Source organism: Macrotis lagotis, chromosome 3, assembly GCF_037893015.1.
Source record: "Macrotis lagotis isolate mMagLag1 chromosome 3, bilby.v1.9.chrom.fasta, whole genome shotgun sequence".
Classification (NCBI taxonomy): Eukaryota; Metazoa; Chordata; class Mammalia; order Peramelemorphia; family Peramelidae; genus Macrotis; species Macrotis lagotis.
The window spans coordinates 117,434,456-117,457,919 of record NC_133660.1 but is presented as its reverse complement, the minus strand read 5'-3'; the positions used below and the strand labels follow the sequence as shown (position 1 = coordinate 117,457,919).

The 23,464-nt window shown below is 33.8% G+C and overlaps 1 protein-coding gene across 4 annotated transcripts in view; it reads right to left on the bottom strand.

Annotated features, from left to right (window-relative positions):
• Positions 1-23,464, bottom strand: part of LRBA (LPS responsive beige-like anchor protein) — an 832,197-nt gene that overhangs the window by 569,048 nt on the left and 239,685 nt on the right. For all 4 annotated transcript variants that reach the window (XM_074229149.1, XM_074229148.1, XM_074229150.1 and 1 more), the window contains exons 28-29: positions 20,841-21,012; positions 19,012-19,459 (exon numbers count right to left, since the gene is read on the bottom strand). In XM_074229149.1, the coding sequence (XP_074085250.1) occupies positions 19,012-19,459; positions 20,841-21,012 (620 nt within the window). The remainder of the gene's footprint in view (positions 1-19,011; positions 19,460-20,840; positions 21,013-23,464) is intronic.

Below are 23,464 nucleotides of genomic sequence, written 5' to 3'. Positions count from 1 at the left end.
GGGGAGGAGGGGATTAAATCAAGTTTCTCTGATAAATGTCTCATGTATGAAATATATAAGGAAATGAGCAGCTCTTTATGTGGTGGTAAAGAACTGGAAATTGAGGGGAATGTTCCTCAGTTGGGAAGTAATTGAACATGATGTTGTTTATGATTTGTGATGGTGTGCTGTTTATTGTGCTTCAATAAATGATGAACAAGATGGTCTCAGAAAAATCTGGAAAGACATGAACTTATGCAAAAAATGAAGTGAAAAGAACTGGGAGAATATAGCACACACTAATAGTGCTATTATCATATGGATGAATAACTAAAAAGTTTAGCAACTCTGATCACTAAAATGATCCAAGACAATTAAGGACTCACTATGAAAAAACTATCAACAACTAGAGAAAGAACCCTCTAAATGCAGCATTCTTTTCAGACTTTCTTATTTTTGTTTGACATGTATATGTCTTTTATTTTGCAACATTGCAAAAATGTAAAAAATGTTTTATATGACTTCACATGTATAACAGTTATATTGCTTACCTTCTCAAAAGGGAGGGAAGGGACAAAGAAGGGCAAGAATTTGGAATTCAAATTATTTTAAATGAATGTTTAAAAAAATTTATGTGTAATTGGGGAATATTTAATGAAATATTTAATGAAATTTTTTAAAAGAAAAGATGTATATGACAGTCCATACCCAAGAAATACAAATGTAAATGCCTCAAGGAGCTTAAATTCTAACAAAACAAGGATTTTTAACTTTTTTGGTATTATACATACCTCCAACAGTAAAGTGAAACCTACGAATCTTTTTTAGAATAATTTGTAATGTAATGGGGGAAAAAAACACATACACCTAAAAGAAAACTGAATATACTGAAATACAATTAATTAGAAATAAGTACAAGAGACTCAGATTAAGAATTTCGTCAGCACAGGGATACACACAAATAACAATAAGTGGTTTACTTTGGCCAAGAAAGTTACAGTGATTTTAGCTGGTTCCTGCTAAGAGTAAAATAAACAACAAACAAGGCTGTGAAGAAGATAGTCTATGAGCAGGTAATGAAGTGAAGCATGATTGGGACTGCCTAAAACAGTGAGCTTGGTGAAGCAGTCACCAGTCTGGATAGTAGAGCATCAGTGCAAAAGTTCTAGATATAAAAGATGTAGGAGCTAACCAAATTTCATGTTCTCTACAAATTCAATTAATATTTTACCAACATATCAACTCACACCTCTCAGACTGGCCAATATGACCAGAAAGGACAATGATCAATGCTGCAAGGGATGCGGGAAATCTGGGACACTAATACATTATTGGTGGAGCTGTGAATTCATCCAAACTTTCTGGAGAGCAGGCTGGAATTATGCCCAAAGGGCAACAAAAATATGCATACCCTTTGATCCAACAATATCACTACTGGGTCTATACCCTGAAGAGATGATGAAAAAGGGTAAAAATATCACTTGTACAAAAATATTCATAGCAACTCTGTGGTGGCAAAGAATTGGAAATTAAGTAAATATCCTTCAATTGAGGAATTGCTTAACAAACTGTTGTATGTGGATGTCATGGAACACTATTGTTCTATTAGAAACCAAGAGGGATGGGAATTCAGAGAAGCCTGGAAGGATTTGCATGAACTGATGCTGAGCAATATACATAGAACCAGAAAAACATTTTATACCCTAACAGCAATATGGAGGTGATGAACAACCTTGATGGATTTGCTCATTCCTTCAGAGCAACTATCAGGGACAATTATGGGCTATCTGCAATGAAGAATACCATCTGTATCCAGAGAAAGAGTTGTAGAGTTTGAACTTACCTTCAATTTAGGGGAAAAAAATCTATTACCTTATTATGTAATTTTGCTATCTCTTATATGTTATGTTTCTTCCTTAATTAAGGATATGATTTCTCTCTCATCACATTCAACTGAGATCAATGTATAACATGGAAACAGTGTAAAGACTTAACAGACTGCCAGGGGATGGGGGCGAGGGAAAACTCAAAATAAATGAAATCTTTCTTTAAAAATTTTATCAATAAAGACTTTTGGCATGATAGAAGGCTAATAACTTGAAGGTCGCATTGCATATCATTAAATATAGATACCCAAAGTAGAATAAGCCCTTCCATAAAATACTGGCTCATCTAGTCTAAGTCATACAAAAAAAATTGGTTTCTATCAAAAAATACCGACCACAACAATAATTAAGTCTTAGCTAACTTGGCAAAAATAATACCTGGTCATCCTCCAGAAACAGCAATTAGGGGAGAAGGGTAGGGAAATCTGTTACGCCAAAGGAAGAAATCCCTGTTAGAACCATTTATATCACTATGGAAATAAAACTTTATGATTTCAAAAAAAAAACTTATGATTGGTAGAAACTACCATTGTATGAAACTGGAAAACAAATAAAATATTTATATTATTAAAAAAAAAAGAATGCTAGAGAAGGGATTCATCTAATGGGTCATTGACTATATGTGTCCTACAAAGTTCCTTCCTTAAGGTCTGATGTTTCCAGATACTTCCATTCATATCAATATTTATTAAAACACCAAGTGCCTAATCTTAATTTCATAAAGATTAGATAATTAAATACTTCTAATTAAAAAAAGAAATCTTGTCACCAATGAACTTTTCTCAGTTTTTATCCAAACATTTGGTATCGCTTCTCAATTGTTAGAATTTGACACAAAGCATGTTCTTAGACTTGGAAAATTCACTGACACATTATCAGCTCACTTCAGTGGAAGACCATACAATGCATTATTCTCCTATATATTAATTACTGTAATCAGCATAACTAATTTAAGAAATCTCAAATTCAATATTAAACATTAAAAAGAGTGATCTATTTTGGCTCACATAATGACCTTTATATATTATTGACATCATTATGAAGGCATTTTGAAGAAGACTAAAATTCTCACTAGATGGGACTCTTTATCCTCTTCAATCTATCCTGTTAACTACAAGAATAAATCTGTATTAGTGAATTCTTTCCTTTAACAACAAAAAATATATAGAAATTGACTTTTGGCATGATAGAAGGCTAATAACTTGAAGGTCACATTGCATTGACTGCCTTTTATTAAGTTCCAAAAGACATAAAGACAATTTAATCAAAGTGTTATTTATGGGTAAAAATCAATTTTCAAATAAACTATTTCTCACCTAGCAGATACCTATAAAATATAGTAAAACTACCTTAGATTTACAGCACTCTGTCAGGATATCATGTAAAGATGAATTTGGTCAATCCCAAACCTTTGTTAATAAACTGATACATATAAAATCATTAATGATTTGAGAATGTGTTAAACTCTCATTATTTTCATAAACTTTCAACAACTACTACATTTTAAATATTATCTAGAAGAAATTTAAAAATTTATTTCACATAGAAGATTTATAGTTAGATTATATAGTTGATAATGAAATTATAGTCTAAAAACCAAGTTAAAATTTAATCTAAAATAAAATTTAGTTCCGAAAAGATTCCATTCACAAGGATAAGTTTTATTAATAGTATTAAATTAGGCAAATTTCATTAAAAGTAACCAAATGTAGCAATAAATTCTTTAAGAAATACTATATTTCAAATAAGTCATTTAAACATCTCAGATTTAAAGTAGTTTCATCACAGTTCAACACAAACATTTGAAAGGAAAAAAAAAAGATTACCTATATACCTGACTTTAACACTAATTTCTGAGAAGCTAGCTGAAAAAACCAGATCAGGCCTTAAACTTTATCAAGATAAACCCCTGGCATCTACTAATCACCAAAGTGGATCTCGAAATACGATAAGAAGATTTTTGGCATGGGAATGCACACAAACACCTTGCTGTTTGCAAAAGCCCACAACCTGGCAGGCTTTCAAGCAAGGCTTCAGTCATGGAGCTGTTACTGTATACTTTCCAGCTATAGCTTGGAAGTTGATAATCCCTAAGATATGAGGAGTGTTCTGATTTCTGACACAGCATTCCTGAGATAAATGCATGATCAGAAGGATGCTTTGAAAGTCTCAGAGATATTCCACTGCCAAATGGCTACATGAGAATAGTTTTTTAAATAGGTGTCTTTTTCAACAGAAGGGGGGAAAAAGGCCTTCCATGATAACTAATTTAGTTATATGCTGCCAGACAAGAGATCACATAAAAACCATATATGGGAAAATCCATATCCCTAAAGCTGAAAACCTCCCCCACCATGCTTTTTACATCAATCAAATTTTGAAATGACTCTGAATTCTTGAAAGAGTTCAACAATGGATTTCATTTCCACATTATTTTAAAGACAAAATTTTACAAATAAGAGCTCTGAGAGCTACATACACAAATGTAAGGATAAAAATTTCATCAACTAATTAAAGTATTAAATGAAATAGTTTCATCTATCAAAAAGTTTAAATCCTTATATTAATAGAGGTGAAAATACAACCTACCCCCCAAAACAACTGGACTTTCTTAAGTCATCACAACCATTTTACAATAATAGTACCTCACTTGAGATCTGGCTTCCCTATTTCCTGTGGCAGCACAGTTTAAGGCTCATAATCAGTGTTATCCTTTATTTTTCCCTCTCTATATCCCACCAACAAACCGGATACGAAAACCTATCAAAACAATCTCTTTTCCCTTGAATTCTTCTTTTTAAAAAATTCTCAATGACATTATGCTATCATATAAATCCTCTTTACCACTTCTCAAAGACTACTGCAATATCCTCCATTTCCTCAAATCTCTTCTTTTTAATACATTCTTCATATAGCAGATCGGAGTCAGCATCTCAATGCACAGAATTGATCATGTCAAACTTCTGCTCAACATCCTTCTACAGCTCCATCAAATCTATTCATTACAGCTTTTCAAGATTCTCACGTTCTTTCCATACTCCTCCTATCCATGAACTCCATACAGAAACAAACTCTCCTCTTCCTCCCTAACTCATGTTCCTATCACACATTTTCCCATCTCTGCACCTTTGGCTACACTATTCTCATAGCTGGAATGCCTCCCAGAAGCAATTTTTCTCCTATTAAAATCTCATAATAAAGTTATTAAAAAAAAACAACTTTTACATAGGTAAGCAATGATTGTATTTTGTTTTTCTTTTTTGTTGACTATTTTTTACAGTTTTTTTTAGTTGGAAATGGGAAGGAAAAGCACATAAAAGGAAAGATTAAATGAAAACTACGTCTGAGAGGTAGGGATAGAATAGAAAAGAAACTACTCTATCAAGTAGATTCTGAAGTAACTTCTTGAATTCTGACAAGAATGAATAGTTCAGGGGTGGCTAGGTGGCGCAGTGGATAAAGCACTGGCCCTGGAGTCAGGAGAACCTGGGTTCAAATCCAGTCTCAAACACTTAATAATGACCTAGCTGTGTGGCCTTAGGCAAGCCACTTAACCCCATTCCCCTGCAAAAACTAAAACTAAAAAAAAAAAAAAAAAAAAAAACTAAAAATGAATAGTTCCTTCAGCAATATTTCATAAACTTGGTGATGCTTTCATTATGTGAACATGTATGCTCATTCTAACAAAATAAATCGATTCATGGAAACAGTTATTTATGAATAAAATATTCTTTTAAAAAGCAGCAATGAAATGGCTACTTCTCTGATGAAATGCTATACTGTGGCTTTCAGATAGCTGATGTTTAAAGAAAAAATAGAATTTTTTCTATGTAAAGAAAACCAAAAGAATCACCTCACTAATTTATACAAAGAGAGATTAGCTTAGAACAATCACTCTTTTCATACAATGTGTACAAAATCTCTTGTATATAAGCACAGGCAAATTTTACACTGCCATTTGTCTAAGCTATAATTTGAGTCTTTTCATTAAGAAAAAAAACAGTAACATAATTTGTAAGAGCACACCTTCAAAGCAATTGAAACATATCTTTATCTAATTTCTAAGGGAATACTAACACCTACATTACTAAGTATAAATCAGGATTTGCTTACATGGTACTGTCGAGGAAAAAAAATACTGAAACTATTCTGCTAATTATAAAGTTCTACTGAATATACAATTTACTATAAAAGCAGATTATCACTGTATTTAAAGATTCAAGTCAGATGGAATTATGTAAATACAATGAAATACCAATTACTGTGCTATGAATTTTAATATATAAATGCTTTTAAATGAGTGTGAAAAAACCTCAACTGTTTCTCACACATGAAACTATTTTCATTCAGGATATATGGGTCAGGGGTGTTGTCTAGATCTGTGATTTCAATAGTATAGATAAGGAACTGCTTGTAAGAGAACTGTCAAAAAGAAAACTTCCTTCACCAATGTACATTGACAGTTGTCCTACAACTTATGCTCTTAGAGAGTTTCTGGGGTGTTGAAAGGTTAGATGACTTTCCCAGGACATAAATGTCTCCAAGGTATAATCTGAATCCAAATATTCCCGATTATGACACTAACTCTGTAATAGCTGTCCCATGCTACCTATCTTACAGATTCCATGAGAGAATTAAATATAATCAATACTGAAGGTGAAACTCCAAGAAAAAAATCCTAGTTCTCAGAGGAAATAAATTGATTCAAATCCCCTCGTTTCAACCTGTGAAAACAAAGATCCAGAAGAGTTTAAGGCCTGACCAATGTGAAAGAACCTGAGTCAAAGTCAAGGAGAATGTAAAATGTGAAGCCTGTATTAATCAACAAGCATGTAGATGGTACTGAGCTTGGGACCAATCACTCAAATGCAGTGAGTAAAAGAACCTTCAGTCAAAGGAAGTTTTTTTTTAAAAGGAAGGATAAAAATGCATCTTTTCATATATACAGAAAATGTAAATGTATAAAATTCTTATCAATATAAAGAGAAGTTCTATGTAAACTGACTTTAACTTAAATTTAGAGACTAGATTTATTTTAGCCAAACTTTAACTGTTTTAATTTCCAGAAATAAAAGGCAGATGGAGAAAGAAGGCATTAGCAGCTATGGAGAAAGGACAGGTTTCCCATATCAAAGCAATTTTCAAAGTATGATTCAGAGAACCTGCAGCACACCCAAAATCCAAGAGTCTGAGAAGTCAAATCAATGATACTATATTTTTCCTTTCTCAAATGGAAAATAATGAATAGGTAGAACCTACATAAACAAAAACTCTTTTTGGAGAATGCTTAATAATTTTGATGAGTGTAAAGACTTCTGAGATGACAAAATTTGAAAATTGCTGGTCAGACAGAGGTAGTGCCTAAGCTGAATTTTGAAAGAAAAGAGAGATGATTTAAGGTGAAGATAAGAAAAAAGTGCATTCCAGGAGTTTAGGAAAGATAAGAGTTGGAATATCTCATGAGGAGAAAAAAGAGAAGTCCCTTTTGGTTGGAACACAGGGCGTGGAAGCTTGGGAGGAATACTGCAATGAGGTGGGGAGAAGAAAAGATCTGAAGGGATTTGAAAAGCTGAACAAAAGAGTTTATATTTTGTCAGAGAACAAGGTCTCTTAAACTTAAAAACTTTTTTGTGACATGGATCCCTTTAGCAATCTGGTGAAACCTAAGAAGCCCTCCTCAAAATAATGGCTTTGAATACAAAGGAAATAAAAAAGTATTGCAAAGGAAAACAATTTTATTGAAATAATCATAGGGGACAGCTAGGTGGCCCAATGGATAGAGCACTGTCCTGGAGTCAAGAGGGCCTGGATACAAATTCGACCTCAGAAACTTAATAACTGTCTATCTGTGTGACCCCAAACAAATCACTTAATCCCACTAGATTAAATAAATAATTTTTTTTAAAAAACCCATAATCATCAAAATTTTCTTTACAAAATTTCAAAGTCCACTGGATAAAATGAATAATGTCTTAAATGCAATAGGGAATAGAAGAAATTTTTAAGTAAAGGAAGTGGCAAGATCAGTTAGTTCTATGATTAAAGAAAATTGATTTTCTAACTGTGGAAGATATATTGAAGGACTTGAGGCAATAAGATCAGTTAAAAGACAAGAGGACCGAGAGAGAGTCTAAACAAAGGCAATAGTTGTGTAAGTAAAGAAAATGGGTCAATTACAAGTGATGCTGAAATAGAAATGGCCAGATTTAGCAAACATTGAGATACATGAACAAAACTGAGAAATCAAGGAGAATACTAAGGTGTAAAGCTGGAAGACAAAGGTGGTGACTGAATGAAATAAACCTCAGGAGAGGGAAAAATCTGAGTTGTCTCTGAGAAATTTTGTTTACAAGGTCCAATAAGTAATTTGCAATGTTGGAATTAAGATTGGGGAAAAATTTCAATTGACATATAAATCTGAGTCACTGGCAAAGAGCTGATAAAACTCACATTAGTTGATGAACTGACCCATAAAGAGAGAAGAGGAAAGAGCAAAGGACTAAGGTCGTAGTCTTAGGAAATATCCACTATGAGGATGTGTAGGGGATGAGAAATGAAAGAGTTGGAAAGGAATTAGGAAAGAACAGTGTCATGAAAACCCAGAAAAAGAGGATTGAGTAGAAGATAGGCAATAATGTCAAAGGTACAAGATAGGTTTGAATGAAGATCAAAAAAGAGACCATGAAATTTGGCAATTAAGAGATCATTTAAGGGCGACTAGGTGGCACAGTGGATAAAGCACCAGCCCTGCAGTACCTGGGTTCAAATCCAGTTTCAGACACTTGATAATTTACCTAGTTGTGTGGCCTTGGGCAAGCCACTTAACCCCATTTGCCTTGAAAAAAACTAAAAAAAAAAAAAGATCATTTATAACTTTGGAAATTTAAAAATATTAATTTTGTCAAAAAGGTTTTTAGAAATGAACTAAATGGAGGGCAGCTAGGTGGCGCAGTGGATAAAGCACCAGCCCTGGAGTCAGGAGTACATGAGTGCAAATCAGGCCTCAGACACTTAATAATTTACCTAGGTGAGTGGCCTTGGGCAAGACATTTAACCCCATTGGCCTTGCAAAAATCTTAAAAAAAAAAAAAAATGGACTGAATGTATAAAATGATGGCAATTTATAAATTAAATTATAGTTTCATACCTGATATCTTTAACCTAATTCTAGATTTTTTTCATTCAAATTTCAATTATTTTAATTCCCAAGAATACAAACAAGCAATTTTATTATGAGAAATTCAACCGCTGAAAGGTTACTTTAAAGTCAAAAATTATTAACTGTGAGATGTTAAAAGCATTTATGTACGTTTCATTTCTTTAAAGTAATTTCAATTTAAAATTTTATATATACACTTTGAGACAGGTAAGAAAGGAATTTTTTATTATTCATTTATTAGTGAGAAGCTAAGAGGAAATTTAAATAACTATGTTCAATGTTCCACAGTTTGAGAGAAAAAATAGGATTAGAGACTCATACTAGTATTTATTATATTAAAAACTACTGTCAGAAAGCTGGGAACACAGCTATAAATAATCAAACACAAACAATGTTCTACCTAACAAAATTGTACAGATGACAAATTATTATTTTTACAATAGATTTTAAATTATTAAATTATGAAACCCTATAATTAATTTTTTTATTAAAAAAGAAAAAAGAAACGTGTGAAGTATAAACCAACATGACTCGCTGGAAATATACAAAGAAGTTGCTTCTGCAAAAAAAAAATTTAGGAACTTATCCTTTAAAAGTGACTTTCAAGTCTCTTCAAAGGGCAGAGCAGAAAAATAAACTAGCTTATTTTTCTGTAATCATACCTGGTTGATATTATAAAACTTTATTTCACACATTTTATTCACCGGACTTGAGACTTGAGATGAAAATAGAAGTTTTCAAGAAAATGAACTGACCATCAAGAAATGAAGATTTTCAAGGATATTTGCAAATTACCAAATTTAGTCAGAGAAACTACAAAAAGAACAGAATTTCAAAAGTCCTTTGAATAGTAAGTGACTCCCTTGATATCTTAGCTTTCCTTCCTTATTATCTTAGCTATCCTTCCTTACTGATTAACACAAAAACTCTGATCCCCCCCCATTCCTTATCAAAGGAAAAATTCACAAAATTCAGCTGATTTTTACCCATTAGAAAGTCATGGTATCCCCATTAGTTCTTTCTTAAATATACATATATATACATATACATATACATACATATAAATATATATATAAATATATATATAAATATATATATATATATATATGTATATATATGTATTTAGGAGGTAGAGCCAAGTTAGCACAGTGGAGGCAGAAACTCCCCCAAATCACACCAAAGACTTTTAAATAATGACTCCAACCAAATTCTAGAGTGGTAAAACCCACAAAATGACTAAGTGAAATAATTTTCTAGCTCAAGACAACTTGGAAGAGTTAGGAGGGAGGGAGCTGAATATGAAGATTATAAAATATTAAAAAGATGGAATTACTGGAGGAGAGAGGAATGTACTGAAAGGGGAAAGAGGTAAAATGGAGTATGTTATTTCACATAAAAGAGGTACAAAAAAGCTTCTGGAATGGAGTGGAAGAGAGAGAAGACGAGGGGGAGTGAATGAGCCTTTATTCTCATTGTGAAAGGCTCGGAGAGGAAATAATACACAATCAATAAGGTAGAAATCTATCTTTATCCTAGGGAGGGAAAAAGGAAAGGAAAGGGATGGGAAGAAGGGGATAGAGGGAAGGGGAGGGGAAATGGGTATAGGGTTAGATCATGGAGAGGGTAGTCAGATACAGTACACTTTTGAGGAGGAACAAGGTGAAAGGAGGGAGAGAGAGAGAGAGAGAACAGAACAGAACAGAACAGAACAGAACAGAACAGAACAGAACAGAATAAATAAGAGCTGGGAGAAATTGAATAGAGGGAAATACAGCTAGCAATAGCAACTGTGGGGGAAAAAATATTGAAGCAATTTTCTGATGGACTTACAATAAAGAATGCTATCCACCCCAAAGAAAGAGCTGGTGGTGTCTGAGCACAGTCTGAAGCACATTTTTCCCCACTTTACTTTTCCTGAGTTTTCTCTTTCTTTGGGGGGAGAGGGGTGGGAAGATTATGTTTACTTTTACAATATGATTACTTAAATAATGTGTTTCATGGCTACACATTTTTAACCTATACCACTTAAGCCACTTAACCCCATTGCCTTGCTCAATGGGAGGGAGTAGGGTGGAAGGAAGGGAATTCAAGATTTTGGAAATAAATGTTGAGACTTAATCTTGCATAGAGCTGGGATAAAAAAACCCACAAAAATAAAAAATTAAATGATTAAAAATTAAACATATTTAAGGAATTAGTCTCAATCATTTCAGAGCTAGAAAGAATTTTGAAAACCAAATAAGAAGTAGAAGAAAAACTGGGAAAATAAATGAGAGTGATGCAAGAAAAGCATGAAAAACAAGTCAGAAATTTGGCAAAAGAGACCAAAAAAAAAAAGCTGGAAAAAATAACACCTTAAAAAATGGACTAGGCAAGATGATAAGAGGCCCAAAAAGCCAATGAGAAGAATACAAGAGAGGTTGTGTATTATTTCCTCTCCGAGCCTTTCACAATGAGAATAAAGGCTCATGGAGAAATGATCAAATGGAAAAAAAGGAACAAAAATTCACCTTAGAAAAAAAGCTTCTTAACAAGTAAGGTTTGGCCAAATTGAGAGTCAAAAGTTCACTGAAGAAAATAAGACTTTAAAAATTAGAATTGAGATATTACGAAAAATCAAGAAACAAACAAAAAAACCCCCAAAAGAATTAAAAACTGAAAGACAATGTGAAATATCTCCTTGGAAAAATCTGACCTAGAAAATAGATCCAGGAGAAATGATTTTTAAATTACTGGATTACCTGAAAAGCATCATCTTTCAAGAAATTTTGAAAGAAAACTGTTCTAATATTCTAGAATGAGAGGGTAAAATAGAAGTTGAAAGACTCCATCAATGACCTGAAAGAGATCCAAAAGGAAAACCCCAAGGAATGTTACAACCAAATTCCAGAGATCCCAAGTCAAGAAGAAAATATTGCACACAGTCAAAAAGAAACAATACAAGTATCATGGATCACAGTAAAGATGACAAAAGATATAGCAGCTTAGAGCTAAGAATGATATTCTTCAAGACCAAAAAAACATAAATTAAAACAAAAATCAACTATCCACCAATTCTTTCAGGAGAAAAGAAGGACCCTCAATAAAACAAGACATTCAAACTTTTCAGATGAAAGGACCAGAGATGAACAAAAAAAATCTGCTTTTCAAATAAAAGGGTGGACAGGAGGGCAAACAAATCAAAGTATTTCTGTATCCTTGGGTTTATCCAATATTGAAATAAAATATTTGACATTAGGTAGTTTTGAAAAGTTTTGGCTGCAAAGAATAATCTGGCTTCATTGATTCTTTTGATATCTGTTTTTCTTTTTTGTTTTTTTTTTTCTTTTGGTCCAGATATGTGATTTCCTCTCAGTTGGGAACCCCTAAGATATAGTTACCCATCTATCACTCCAACATAACTGTAGGTGACACTAAAGTATTTTTCTTTATTTCTTGGGAATTATGTTTTTGTTCATTCAAATGAATTTCAGTACAAAACAAAATATATAGTTTATTTTGGGTGATATATTCATTTTTATTACATTGTACAATGAATCTCCTCCCCAAATATTTAGCTTAAATTGTACCTCTGTAAAAACTATTTTGTAATTGGATTTTACTAAATCCTATCTGTTTTAGAAGGTTAACTTACTGGTATTTTATGTCTTTTGAAGTTATTCTACCCAGAATTTGTTCATTTTTTTTTCTCTAGTCACTTGTTAGTATTCTATAGTGAATATAAAAACTTTTTAATTAATTTATTTTGTCCTTCTACTTTGCTGATGCTATTAATCTTAAATTCTCAATGAATTTTCAAGGATTTTCAAAGTAAATCAACAAATAATCACCAAGTAGAAAGAATTTTGCTTCCTCATTGCTAATATTTCCTCAATTTCTATCCCTTTTCATACCAGTTACAATCAGTATTTTACAATGTCAAATAAGAGTGGAAGGGTATGGCATCCTTATCTAATGCCTAAACTGAAAGATAAATCCTCTAGTTCATCATTACAAAAAACAGCTCTTCATTTTCGACAAATGTGTTTTATCATGTTAAGAGTACTTTTAGGGGTTGCTAGGTGGCTCAGTGGATAGAGCACTGGCCCTGGAGTCAGGAGCACCTGAGTTCAAATGCGGCCTCAGACACTTAATAATTACCTAACTATGTGGCCTTGGGAAAGCCACCTAACACCATTGCCTTGCAAAAACCTAAAAGAGTACTTCTAAACTATGCACTGAAGATTTCTTAATATAAATGAGTTTTCAAAGACTTTTTCTGCATAACTTGAGAAAATCATGCAGTTTTTATTCTTTTTTATAATTTGTTAATTATACTATACTTCCTAACAAATTAGTCTTGCATCATTTGTCAATAATTTTAAGATACTACATGAGGAAGCAGAAATGGTGAGATGAGAAGAGTAACAGAAATGCATTCAGAGAAGATATGTGCTGAAGGCAATACAATTTTGAGGGCAATGGCAAATGAAATCTCAAGTTTTCTGAGGGGAAGAGCACATAGAAATCAGAGAAATGTGGGAAGATTTGCACAACTGAAATAAATGATTCAGTAAAAAGCATTTTTAAAGTATGTGCTAGGCAATACAGACAGACAAAAATGAAAATATTCTTAAGGAAATAACATTATACTTAGGCGTTCAAAATGTAAATACACATAAATATAGTTAGAATATACACAGATACTGACATATGCATATATATGAGTTTGAGTATGTATATACATATACACACATAAGTGTATATGTATATACATATGTGTGTGTGTATCTGTATATGTGAAATTCCTGGAAGTCATTTTCATGAAAATAATTAATGCCAATAAATTGTGACAATGTCATCAGAGGACAAAACAGATGACAAAAGCATGAGGAAAGGATTTTAGACATGAGTCACAGTGAACAAAAATATCTGGAGTCAATAAGGAGCCCTTGCTTCTGGATCATAGAATATGGGGGGAGGATGTAAAGTATAACAAGATTGAAAGGAGCAAGAAGATTATCAAACAGTTTTGAATACTATGGTATTTTATATTTACCTCCAGAGGTAAAAGGGAGTTTCTTGAGTAGTAACAATGTCAAAGGAAAAAGGGAGAGAAGTTGAGAGATATTACAATGATAAAGTCAAGAGGCCCCTGGCACCAGAGTGGATGGGTATGGGGCTATGAGTAAAGAATGGAAGATGATAACCTATCTTGTGTGCATGAGTGACTAGGAGGATTACGGTGCCCTGGGGAGAAGAGAATAAAGACTTAGCAAGGTTAATAGGACAATAGTGCTCCCAAAAGTAACACTTCCAAAGATGGGAGGATTGGACAAGAAAAATATTAAATTCTATTTTAGACCCTTTTCAATTTGACATGCCTTTGGTAAATATTCAATAGGTATTTGGTAATGTAGGACTATGGTTCAAGAAACCAGAACTGGAAAAAAAGATCTAGTAGTTAATTGCTTGGAAATGATAAATGAAGCCATAAGAGGTAATCAAGTGAGATAGAATAGAGGAAAAAAAGAGAAGGAAGCCAAACTCAGAACCTTGGGGGATACCTACACTTAGAAGGAATGACATGAAGGAAGACTCATCAAAAGTAACTAAGTGGGGAAGATAGGTGGCGCAGTGGATAGAATACCAGCCCTGGAGTCAAGAGTCCCTTGTGTTCAAATTCGGCCTCAGACACTTAATAATTACCTAGTTGTGTGACCTTGGGCAAATCACTTTACCTCACTGCCTTCCCAAAGAAAACAAAAAAGAATAAAAGTAACAAAGAAAGAGTATCCACAAAGATGGGCAGAAACTAAAGAGAAATAGTGACATGAGAACCCAGAGAGGACAGGGCAGTCAAAACTGCCAAATGATGTGGAAAGATCAAAAAGAATAAGGACTGAGAAAAGATTAAATTTGGCATTTAAGAGCTTTGGAGGTAACTTTTCAGAGAAATGCTTTAGTTGAATAGAGACATCAAAAGTCAGATTTCAGAGAATTCTAAAGAAAACAGAGGAGAGAGGATCAAGAGGCACTGAATGTCTACAAGTTTTTTGAGAAGTTTGGCTAAGAAAGAGTCAACTATATTCATGAGTGTATTTCACTATTTACTCTGCCTGGATTCACTTACCAATAGTTAGCACATTCCCAAACTGCAATGCTCCTGAACTTAAATGCCTCTCAAATATACTGAAGAGCATGCAGCAGCAGAAACACTCCTCTTCAGCTGAATGCTCTCCACCACATTCCCTCTATAACTGTTTGTCCCTTTAAACGGGTCCTCTAAACATCTACAGCATTATCAACTAACTTCTCATCTTATGACACTTCATCTTCTACTCTTCATGTTCCTGTACTCAGTAAATTCAGCCTTTGTCTAGACAACATTGCATTTCTAGACACTCTTCTCTAGTACTAGTTTAAATTTTCCTTATTTTATTCAAATTATTGCTCACAGAGGGGAACTTTGGAATACTTCTGGTTACAAAATAGCAATTCTGTCTACTATTATCATACAGACCCCCTCTCCTCCTCTGAAATTCAATATGTCCAAAGTAATGAGTCAAACTAGACCCTGATAGCTGTTATTTCCCAACATCCGGGCATTCTCCCTTTCATTCTAAATGACAAGCCTGGTACACAGATAAGTTTTTTCCACCACCTCAATGCTTTCTCTTTTTCTAGAAATCTTCAACATATACTGAGATATCATCTCAAATACCTTAACTTTCCAGTTTCTCAGTGAACTCAAAGTCAATTCCCTTGACCTACTCCTCTCTTCCATATTATAGATCTATATCTTTGATCTTGCCATCATCCACATGTATCTAATGTCCATGTTAAGTAACTATTACCTTTGCCTGATCATATTCTTTTACTGTTCCTTCTCAAGCTTCTCTCCTCATCCTGATCTTCAATAACTCCATTCATGAGTACAATTCCAGACCATCCACCAATCCTGCTTTGTTTATACTCTCCTCCCTTTTCAATATAGACACACACCGGGGTAAACCAGTCAATTCTACATTATCTTCTACTCTTAAATATTTTGTTCTCTTGCTCTATTGCTAATCACGCCCTGACAAACCCCAATTCCTACCACATATTCCCCTGCTCCAGGTGGTGCTGAACAGACTCTGCATAAATCATGAAAGCACACTGAGTGAGGCCCACTTCAAATTTATGGAGAAGAAAGAAAAGGAAGAGGAAGAGGGGAAAAAAGTAATTATTTCCATAAATCTATGTGCCAGAACCTTTGCTAAAAATAGCTAATCCAAAGTGGGCCCGCACTGCCACCCTGCAACTCTACTACTCACTCAAACTGACTCCTTGGCCTCCTTATCACACAGAGTCCAAACCTCACTCTCCCTTAAGATTCATTCACCATTCTTTCCTCATACCCATTCTGCTCAGAACTTCATGTAAAACACTACCCAAAGGGCTCCCTTTTTTGTTCTCTTCATCTCACATCCCCCTAACATTGTCTAGCTATGCAGGCATCCTTGATCAAATCCCGTCTCATCCTCTCTCTCTATTGGGTCGTTCATTCATGTTCATTCTCTCTCTCTCTCTCTCTCTCTCTCTCTCTCTCCAAATGATAGCTCTGTTTCCTCTCCTCTTGCTCCTTTGTCATCCCTTTTCAAAATGAATTTCAAATTCATCACTTATCACTCAACTAAAATGCTCTCTCCAAAGTTACCTAAATATCTCTTAAATTACCAAATTCGATGGCCTCTTTCCTGTTTTCATTCTTTACCTCTGTGGCATTTTACACTGTTGACTAGCTTCATGTCATGGATAATTTCTCTATCTCTACATTTTCATGAGTTTTTTTTTTTTTAAATCTTTCTCTATCTACCTATCTGACCACTCCTCAGTCTTTTAACTGGAGCTTCACACCACTGGTGTGGCAATTGAAATTTGGGTGTCTCCCAAGACTCTATACTAAATCTTCTCTTCCCCCCCCTAAATTTTCTTACTTGATAATTGATATCAGTTCCCATGAGTTCAATTATTATTTCTATGCAAGCTAATTCTCAGTTCTATTTGTCAAATCTAAGTTTCTTCCCAGAGCAAAAATCCTGCATCATAAATCACCTGCTTTATATTAAAAACTAAATGTCTTATCAGCATCTTAATGAGTCCAAAACAAACCCCATTATTTTTCTTTTTTTTTTTAAACCCCATTATTTTTTCACAAAATCTACCCCTCCACTAAATTTCCCTATTAGTAGCAAGGAAACCACCTTCTTTCCAGTTATTCAGGTTTAAAATGTCAGTTATGAACGTAGTGATTTAGAGATGTATTCTTCATTTGTAAAACGTTAGCTTCTTGCGGCAGCTAGGGGGCACAGTGGATAGAGCACTGGCCGTGGAGTCAGAAGCACCTGAGTTCAAATCTGTTTTCAGACACTTAATAATTACCTAGCTACCTAGCTGTGTGACACTATTGCCTTGCAACAAAAAAAAAGTTAGCTCCTTGACAAAGGAATACAAATTGTTTTTGCTTTTCTTTGCATCCCCAAAACCTAAGGCAATACCTGGTGCATAGAAAGTGGTTAATAATGTTTTCTGACAGACAGAGAAGAAGAAATATTAGATTTATTTCCCACAAACAGCTTCAACCTTCCCAGGAAAATATAAGGTGAGGTCTCAAACTAAGAGGATGATGGGAAAAGTGTAGGCAAGGGAAGACTTGAGAAGAAAGAAAAAAGGCAGAAATGAAATGTTACCTTAATGTGACACCACTTCAAGAACCTAAAACAGTGTCTGCATGCTGAGGGGTATTACAAATAACTTTTTCTTGTTGCAGTTAAATTAGAATAAGCTGAAACCCACAATAACTAAACTAAAGCAGAAAACTATGATTTTAATAAAGTTAAAATATATTTGTTTTAAAAAGTGATAATATTTTAGTTATATCTTGCATGAGTCATGCTTAAAGATAATATCCAACATACCAAAGACTATATTTCTTTCTTTTCTTTTTTTTTTGCTAGGCAATGGGGTTAAGTGGCTTGCCCAAGGTCACACAGCTAGGTAATTATTAAGTGTCTGAGACTGGATTCGAACCCAGGTACTCCTGACTCCAGGGCCAGTGCTTTATCCACTGCGCCACCTAGCCACCCCAAAGACTATATTTCAAAAGCTACTTTTGTAAATTGATTAAGGGAAGCAGTCATAATATATTTTTTTATTATTATAAATATTATAACCACCGTTAAGATTCCCAGGTTACCCCCCAAAAAAGGCTGTCAACATCAACAATGCAGCTATCAGGGAAGAACAGTCCTAATCAGACTAAACTAAGATCTCCAAGTTGAAGGTGGAAGGGAAGAAGGAAAAAAAGAAGAAAGAGAAGGAGGAGAAGAAAGGGAAGGAAAAGAAAAACAAGACTTTTAAAAACTTTTTTAGTACAAAGATTTTTTTTAGCAAAGTTTTTAAAAAGAATAGTTTCTCTTGGATACACTGTAAAATCCATTTTTACACTTCTCTCTCTTTTGATCCTAGTTCCAGCTCTATCATATTATAGCATCACAATTTGTTCTATGCACCATAAAATCACTTAATTCCTCCCTCACTCTCACTCCATGTCCCATCCAAATTTCCTATTTTCTGGGGGCAAATATTTAAAGTTAGGCATTAGGGAAAAAAAATTAACTGATTAAGAGATAAAGATGAAATGACATATAGACCTTTAGTCATTTAAAAGATATTTTTGAGGTTTGAAAATTAATTGTTCGAAAGAGTCAAAAACTAAAATGAAAATTTTGGGACAGATGAGCGAAAGATATTTTAGGGTAGGAAAATATCTGTCATGTGCATAGTAACGCACAGTGAGATTCATGGGGTCAGTCCCTAAAAACCAGGTTTCAGGTCAGATTCTCACTCCATATGGGAAATCTACAAACTCAATAAAAACTATACATATTGTTAAATCTGAATTCATCTGATCTTTTATTTAATTCTCTTTCACCCAGAGAAAAGTAAACATTTATAAAGTACCTGTCAAAGGATCGAAACTGCACAGGTTGCTCAGCAGAAAGATCACTAAGTGTGCCAAGGCAGGATGGTGGAAGAAAGGCAGGGTCCACAGTGACTCCATCTGCTGGCATGTTAACCAAGCTTCTCAGAATGTCTTTCACATTAACATTTTTTGCAGCTGGTACAGAGGGTACAGTCTTAGTATCTAACTCATTGATTCCATCATTTCTGGTATCCTGAGATTTGTTTACTTCTAAAGAGAGTGTGCACAACACTTCACTGATGGCATCAGGACCCGCACTGACACACTGAGGCTCTGCAGGAACAGCCACAGCCACATTACTTTCTATGGTTGAACTTAATTCTTCCCCACCACCAGAATTTCTCCTTTGAACAGATGTCAAACTTGCAGAAGCTTCCATTGTTTCTGGAGGTAATGGGCTGTTGGCTGTTGTTGGGGATTCTAAATCTAATTCAAAAGACAAAAAAGAGACAAATGAAATTGAATGCTGTTTCAAAGAAAAATTGCTATTCATAACCATTAAATTATATATGAAATCTATGCAATATGTGAAGTACTCTTAGAAAGCAAATAAAATGGTGGCTAATATATTAAATGATTTTAAAAATTACTTTGAGAGAAAGCTGGGAAACAATTTTCATAGCTAGAGTTTCTAACAAAGGATTCAGAACTAAAATATATGTAAAGAACTGAATCAAATTCATAATACAAGTTCTTTCCCAATTAATTAATGGTCAAAGGATTGGAACAGACAGGTTTCAGATGAAGAAATTAAATATCCAAAGTAATACGAAAAAATAATCTAAGTCACTATTAATTAGAGAAGTTACCATCTCATACTTTAATGACAAAGTTGTGAACTGATTTCTAGAAAACAATGTGGAACTCTGCCTAAAACGCAATAAAAACTGAGCAAACCCTTTGTTCTAGCAATATCACTTCTACATCTGTATCCTAAAAAGATCATAAAAAAGAGGAAAAGATTCACATATACAAAAAATATGTATAGTATCTCTTATTGGAGTGGGAAAGAACTGAAAACTGAGGGGATGCCCATCAACTAGGAAATGGCTGCACATAAATAATACATAAACAGGGTTGAGTATCATTGTTCTGAAAGAAATCATGAATAGGCAGCTTTCAGAAGTCTGTAAAGACTTGCACACCCTGTTGCTGAGTGAAGTGAGCAGAAGCAGAAGAACACTGTACACACAAGAGCAACACTGTGTGATGATTGACTATCATGGACTTAGCCTCTCTCAACATTTCAGTGATCAAAGACAATTCAAAAAGACATGTGAAAGAAAATGCTATCCACATCTAAAGAAAAAAAAACTATGGAGTCTAAATGCAGACCCAAGTGTACTATCTTCCTTTTTTTAAAACTTGCTTTTATGCTTTTTCTTTCTCATCTTTTCCCCTTTTAGTTCTTCTACAATGTGACAAATATGGAAACATGTTAAACATAACTGTACATGTATAACTTATATCAGATTACTTGGAAAGGGAAAGAGAGGTAGAAAAATGTGGGTGGGCCTCAAAATCTTGCAAAAAAGATGAATATTGAAAACTATCTTTTGCTTATATTGGAAAAAATAAAATAAAATAACATTTAAAAATTTAAGAAAATGAAGTTGCAAATAAGTTCAATTTCGTAAACTCACAAACACATTTGAAATAACCTTCGATCAGTCTTTACTCACATCAAATCACAGTAGTCATGAGTAAATATTCATTCCAATTTCAATAAAGATTTCAATTCTACTACCTTGAATATACAAATTTTTACTGTACTTTCAGTGCCAAAAAAGACTATATAAAACCTTACCAGTTGACGTCATATCACCACTTTCATTGCCAGATTCTTTCAAAGACTCATCACACTGAGATTGGCGCATTTCATTTTGAGGTTCCAGAATATCTCTGTACTTGGAAACCATAAGGACAGAGATAAAGTATACTACAGCCAAGGCCAGGAATTGAGCTTGTTTACTATCCTCCTGGAGGAAAGGGGGTGATGGGGTGGGGAGAAGGGAAAGGAGAGTGTAAAAGAGTTATTTTCATCATTGTTAATTTATAATCACATTGATGTTTTATTGTTTTATTTTTGTACCGTTCTTTAGGATTGTTTCTTGTTTGTTTTGGTGTAGCAGCTAGATGAACATACACAATATACCAAACATTTATTGAGCGAGAGAATATATTAAATTCTGAGGATATAAAATCAAGAGGCCAAAGGCTCAGTTCTCAAAGAGCTGACATTCTATTGGAAGATATAATATGCACACAAACAAATATAATGACCATAAAAGAGGAAGGATATTTGACAACTGGGGAAAGTAGGAGTGGCTTCATGGCAGATATGGCACTTGAATTAAGCACTGAAGAAAGAATTGTGAAGAGCACAGATGAGCAAGAAATATACCACAGATTCAGGAATTATCCTATGCAAAAGCAGAGGAAGAAAATAGAAAGTCAAATTCAGAGCTAATTCAAAAGCCTAATTTGGAATGTAGAACTTAAGAAGCAGAATGGCATAAAAATAATGCTAGAAAATTATCCAAGAGACAAACTATGGGGAGCGCTAATTTCAGGTAATGGAATTTAAATGTTCCCTCCAAAAAATAAGTAATCACTGAAGCAAAGCAAATGGGAGATATGGTTAGATCACAGTCTCAGAGATTTTGCTAGTCATACAGGAGGTATTGGAGATGGGTGGAATTAAAAATAGGGGAATCAATTAAAAAACAATGACAGCTATTCAGACAAAATCTGATGAAAGTCCAATGAAAAAAATACTAACAAAATACTGAAGAGGTTGAATCAATAAGACTTGACAACTAATTGGGGGGGGGGGGTGAGTCAAGAATGACGCCAAGAAATATGGGTGACTGAGAGGCTACTTTCTGTCTTCAACAAAAACTGGAAAGTACAAGTTAGGGGTTTGAAGAAAACTATAATGTCCCTTTATAATAGAATGAATTTGAGGTGCCTTTTTCCATTTAACGCCCATAAGTCAGATGATAATACAAAAGTATAGTACATGAAATAATGTGATCAAAGATCACAGTACCAAAAATTTAGAGAGGAAAATTACCTCTGATACTATATAATTCAACCTCTACATTTGTTATATAAGGTTACTAAGAATCAGGGGGTGCAGGGGTGCATGGCTATGTTCTCAGAGGTGACACAGAAGTAGACATCTGAGATGAGTCCTGGGTATAAGAACTCTGTCTACAGAGTCAGTACTATTTAGACTGCACAATAATGACACCCTGAAAAAGGATAGTTACTTCAATGAATAAGTGTAGAATACTGTAAAATTGACTTAAGACTAGATTAGGTAAAGGAATAAAATAAAAGGCCTCTGTGATGAAAAATACCATCCCTAGCCAGAGAAGAAACTGTGAAATTTAAATGAAGACCAAAGCTTAGTGTCTTCAATATTCAAAAGTTCTCTTACATATTTTAACGTTTTGTTCTCTCAAATGTTTTTTCCTTCCTTTTGGATCTGATTCTTCTCTCACAACTTGTTCAATATCAATCTATGCTTAGCATAGTTACAGATGTAAAGACTATATCAAATTGTTTTCTGTCATGGGGAGAAGGGAGGGAAAGGGTGGAGGGGAAGGGAAGGGAGGGAGGGAGAAAAATCTTACAAAAAAATGGTAAAAACTAGCCCATTATCACCACTACTATTCAATATTGTGTTAGAAATGTTAGCTTTAGCAATAAGATAAGAAAAAGAAATTGAAGGAATAAAAATTGGGAAGGAAGAAACAAAACCCTCATTCTTTGCAGGTAACATGATGGTATATCTAAAGAATCCTAAAAAATCATCTAAAAAGCTACTAGAAACAATCAGCAGCTTTAGCAAAGACTCAGGATGTAAAAAAACCCTCATAAATCCTCATCATTATTATATATTACTAGCAAGATAAAGAAGAAATAGCTAGAAACAGAAATATCATTCAAAGTAACTTCAGACAATATAAAATACTTGGGAGTCTACCTGCCAAGACAAATTCAGAAACTCTATGAAAATAACTACAAAATACTCCTCACACAAATAAAATCAGATTTAAATAACTGAGCAAATATCAACTGCTCAAGGATAGGCCAAGCTAATGTAATAAAAATGACAATTCTACCTAAATTAAACTACTTCTTAAGTTTCCTACCAAACAAAATTCCAAAAAATTACTTTAATGATTTAGAAAAAATTGTAAGTAAATTCATATGGAGAAACAAAAAGTCAAAAATTTCCAGGAATTTAAAAAATAAAAGTGCAAAAGAAGGTAACAGTCCTATCAGATCTAAAATTTTATTATAAAGCATCAGTCATCATGTCTGGTATTGGCTAAGAAATACAGTGGTAGATCAGTGGAATAGACTAGGTGCAATAGCAGGAAATGATTATAGTAATCTACAGCTTTATAAATACAAAGA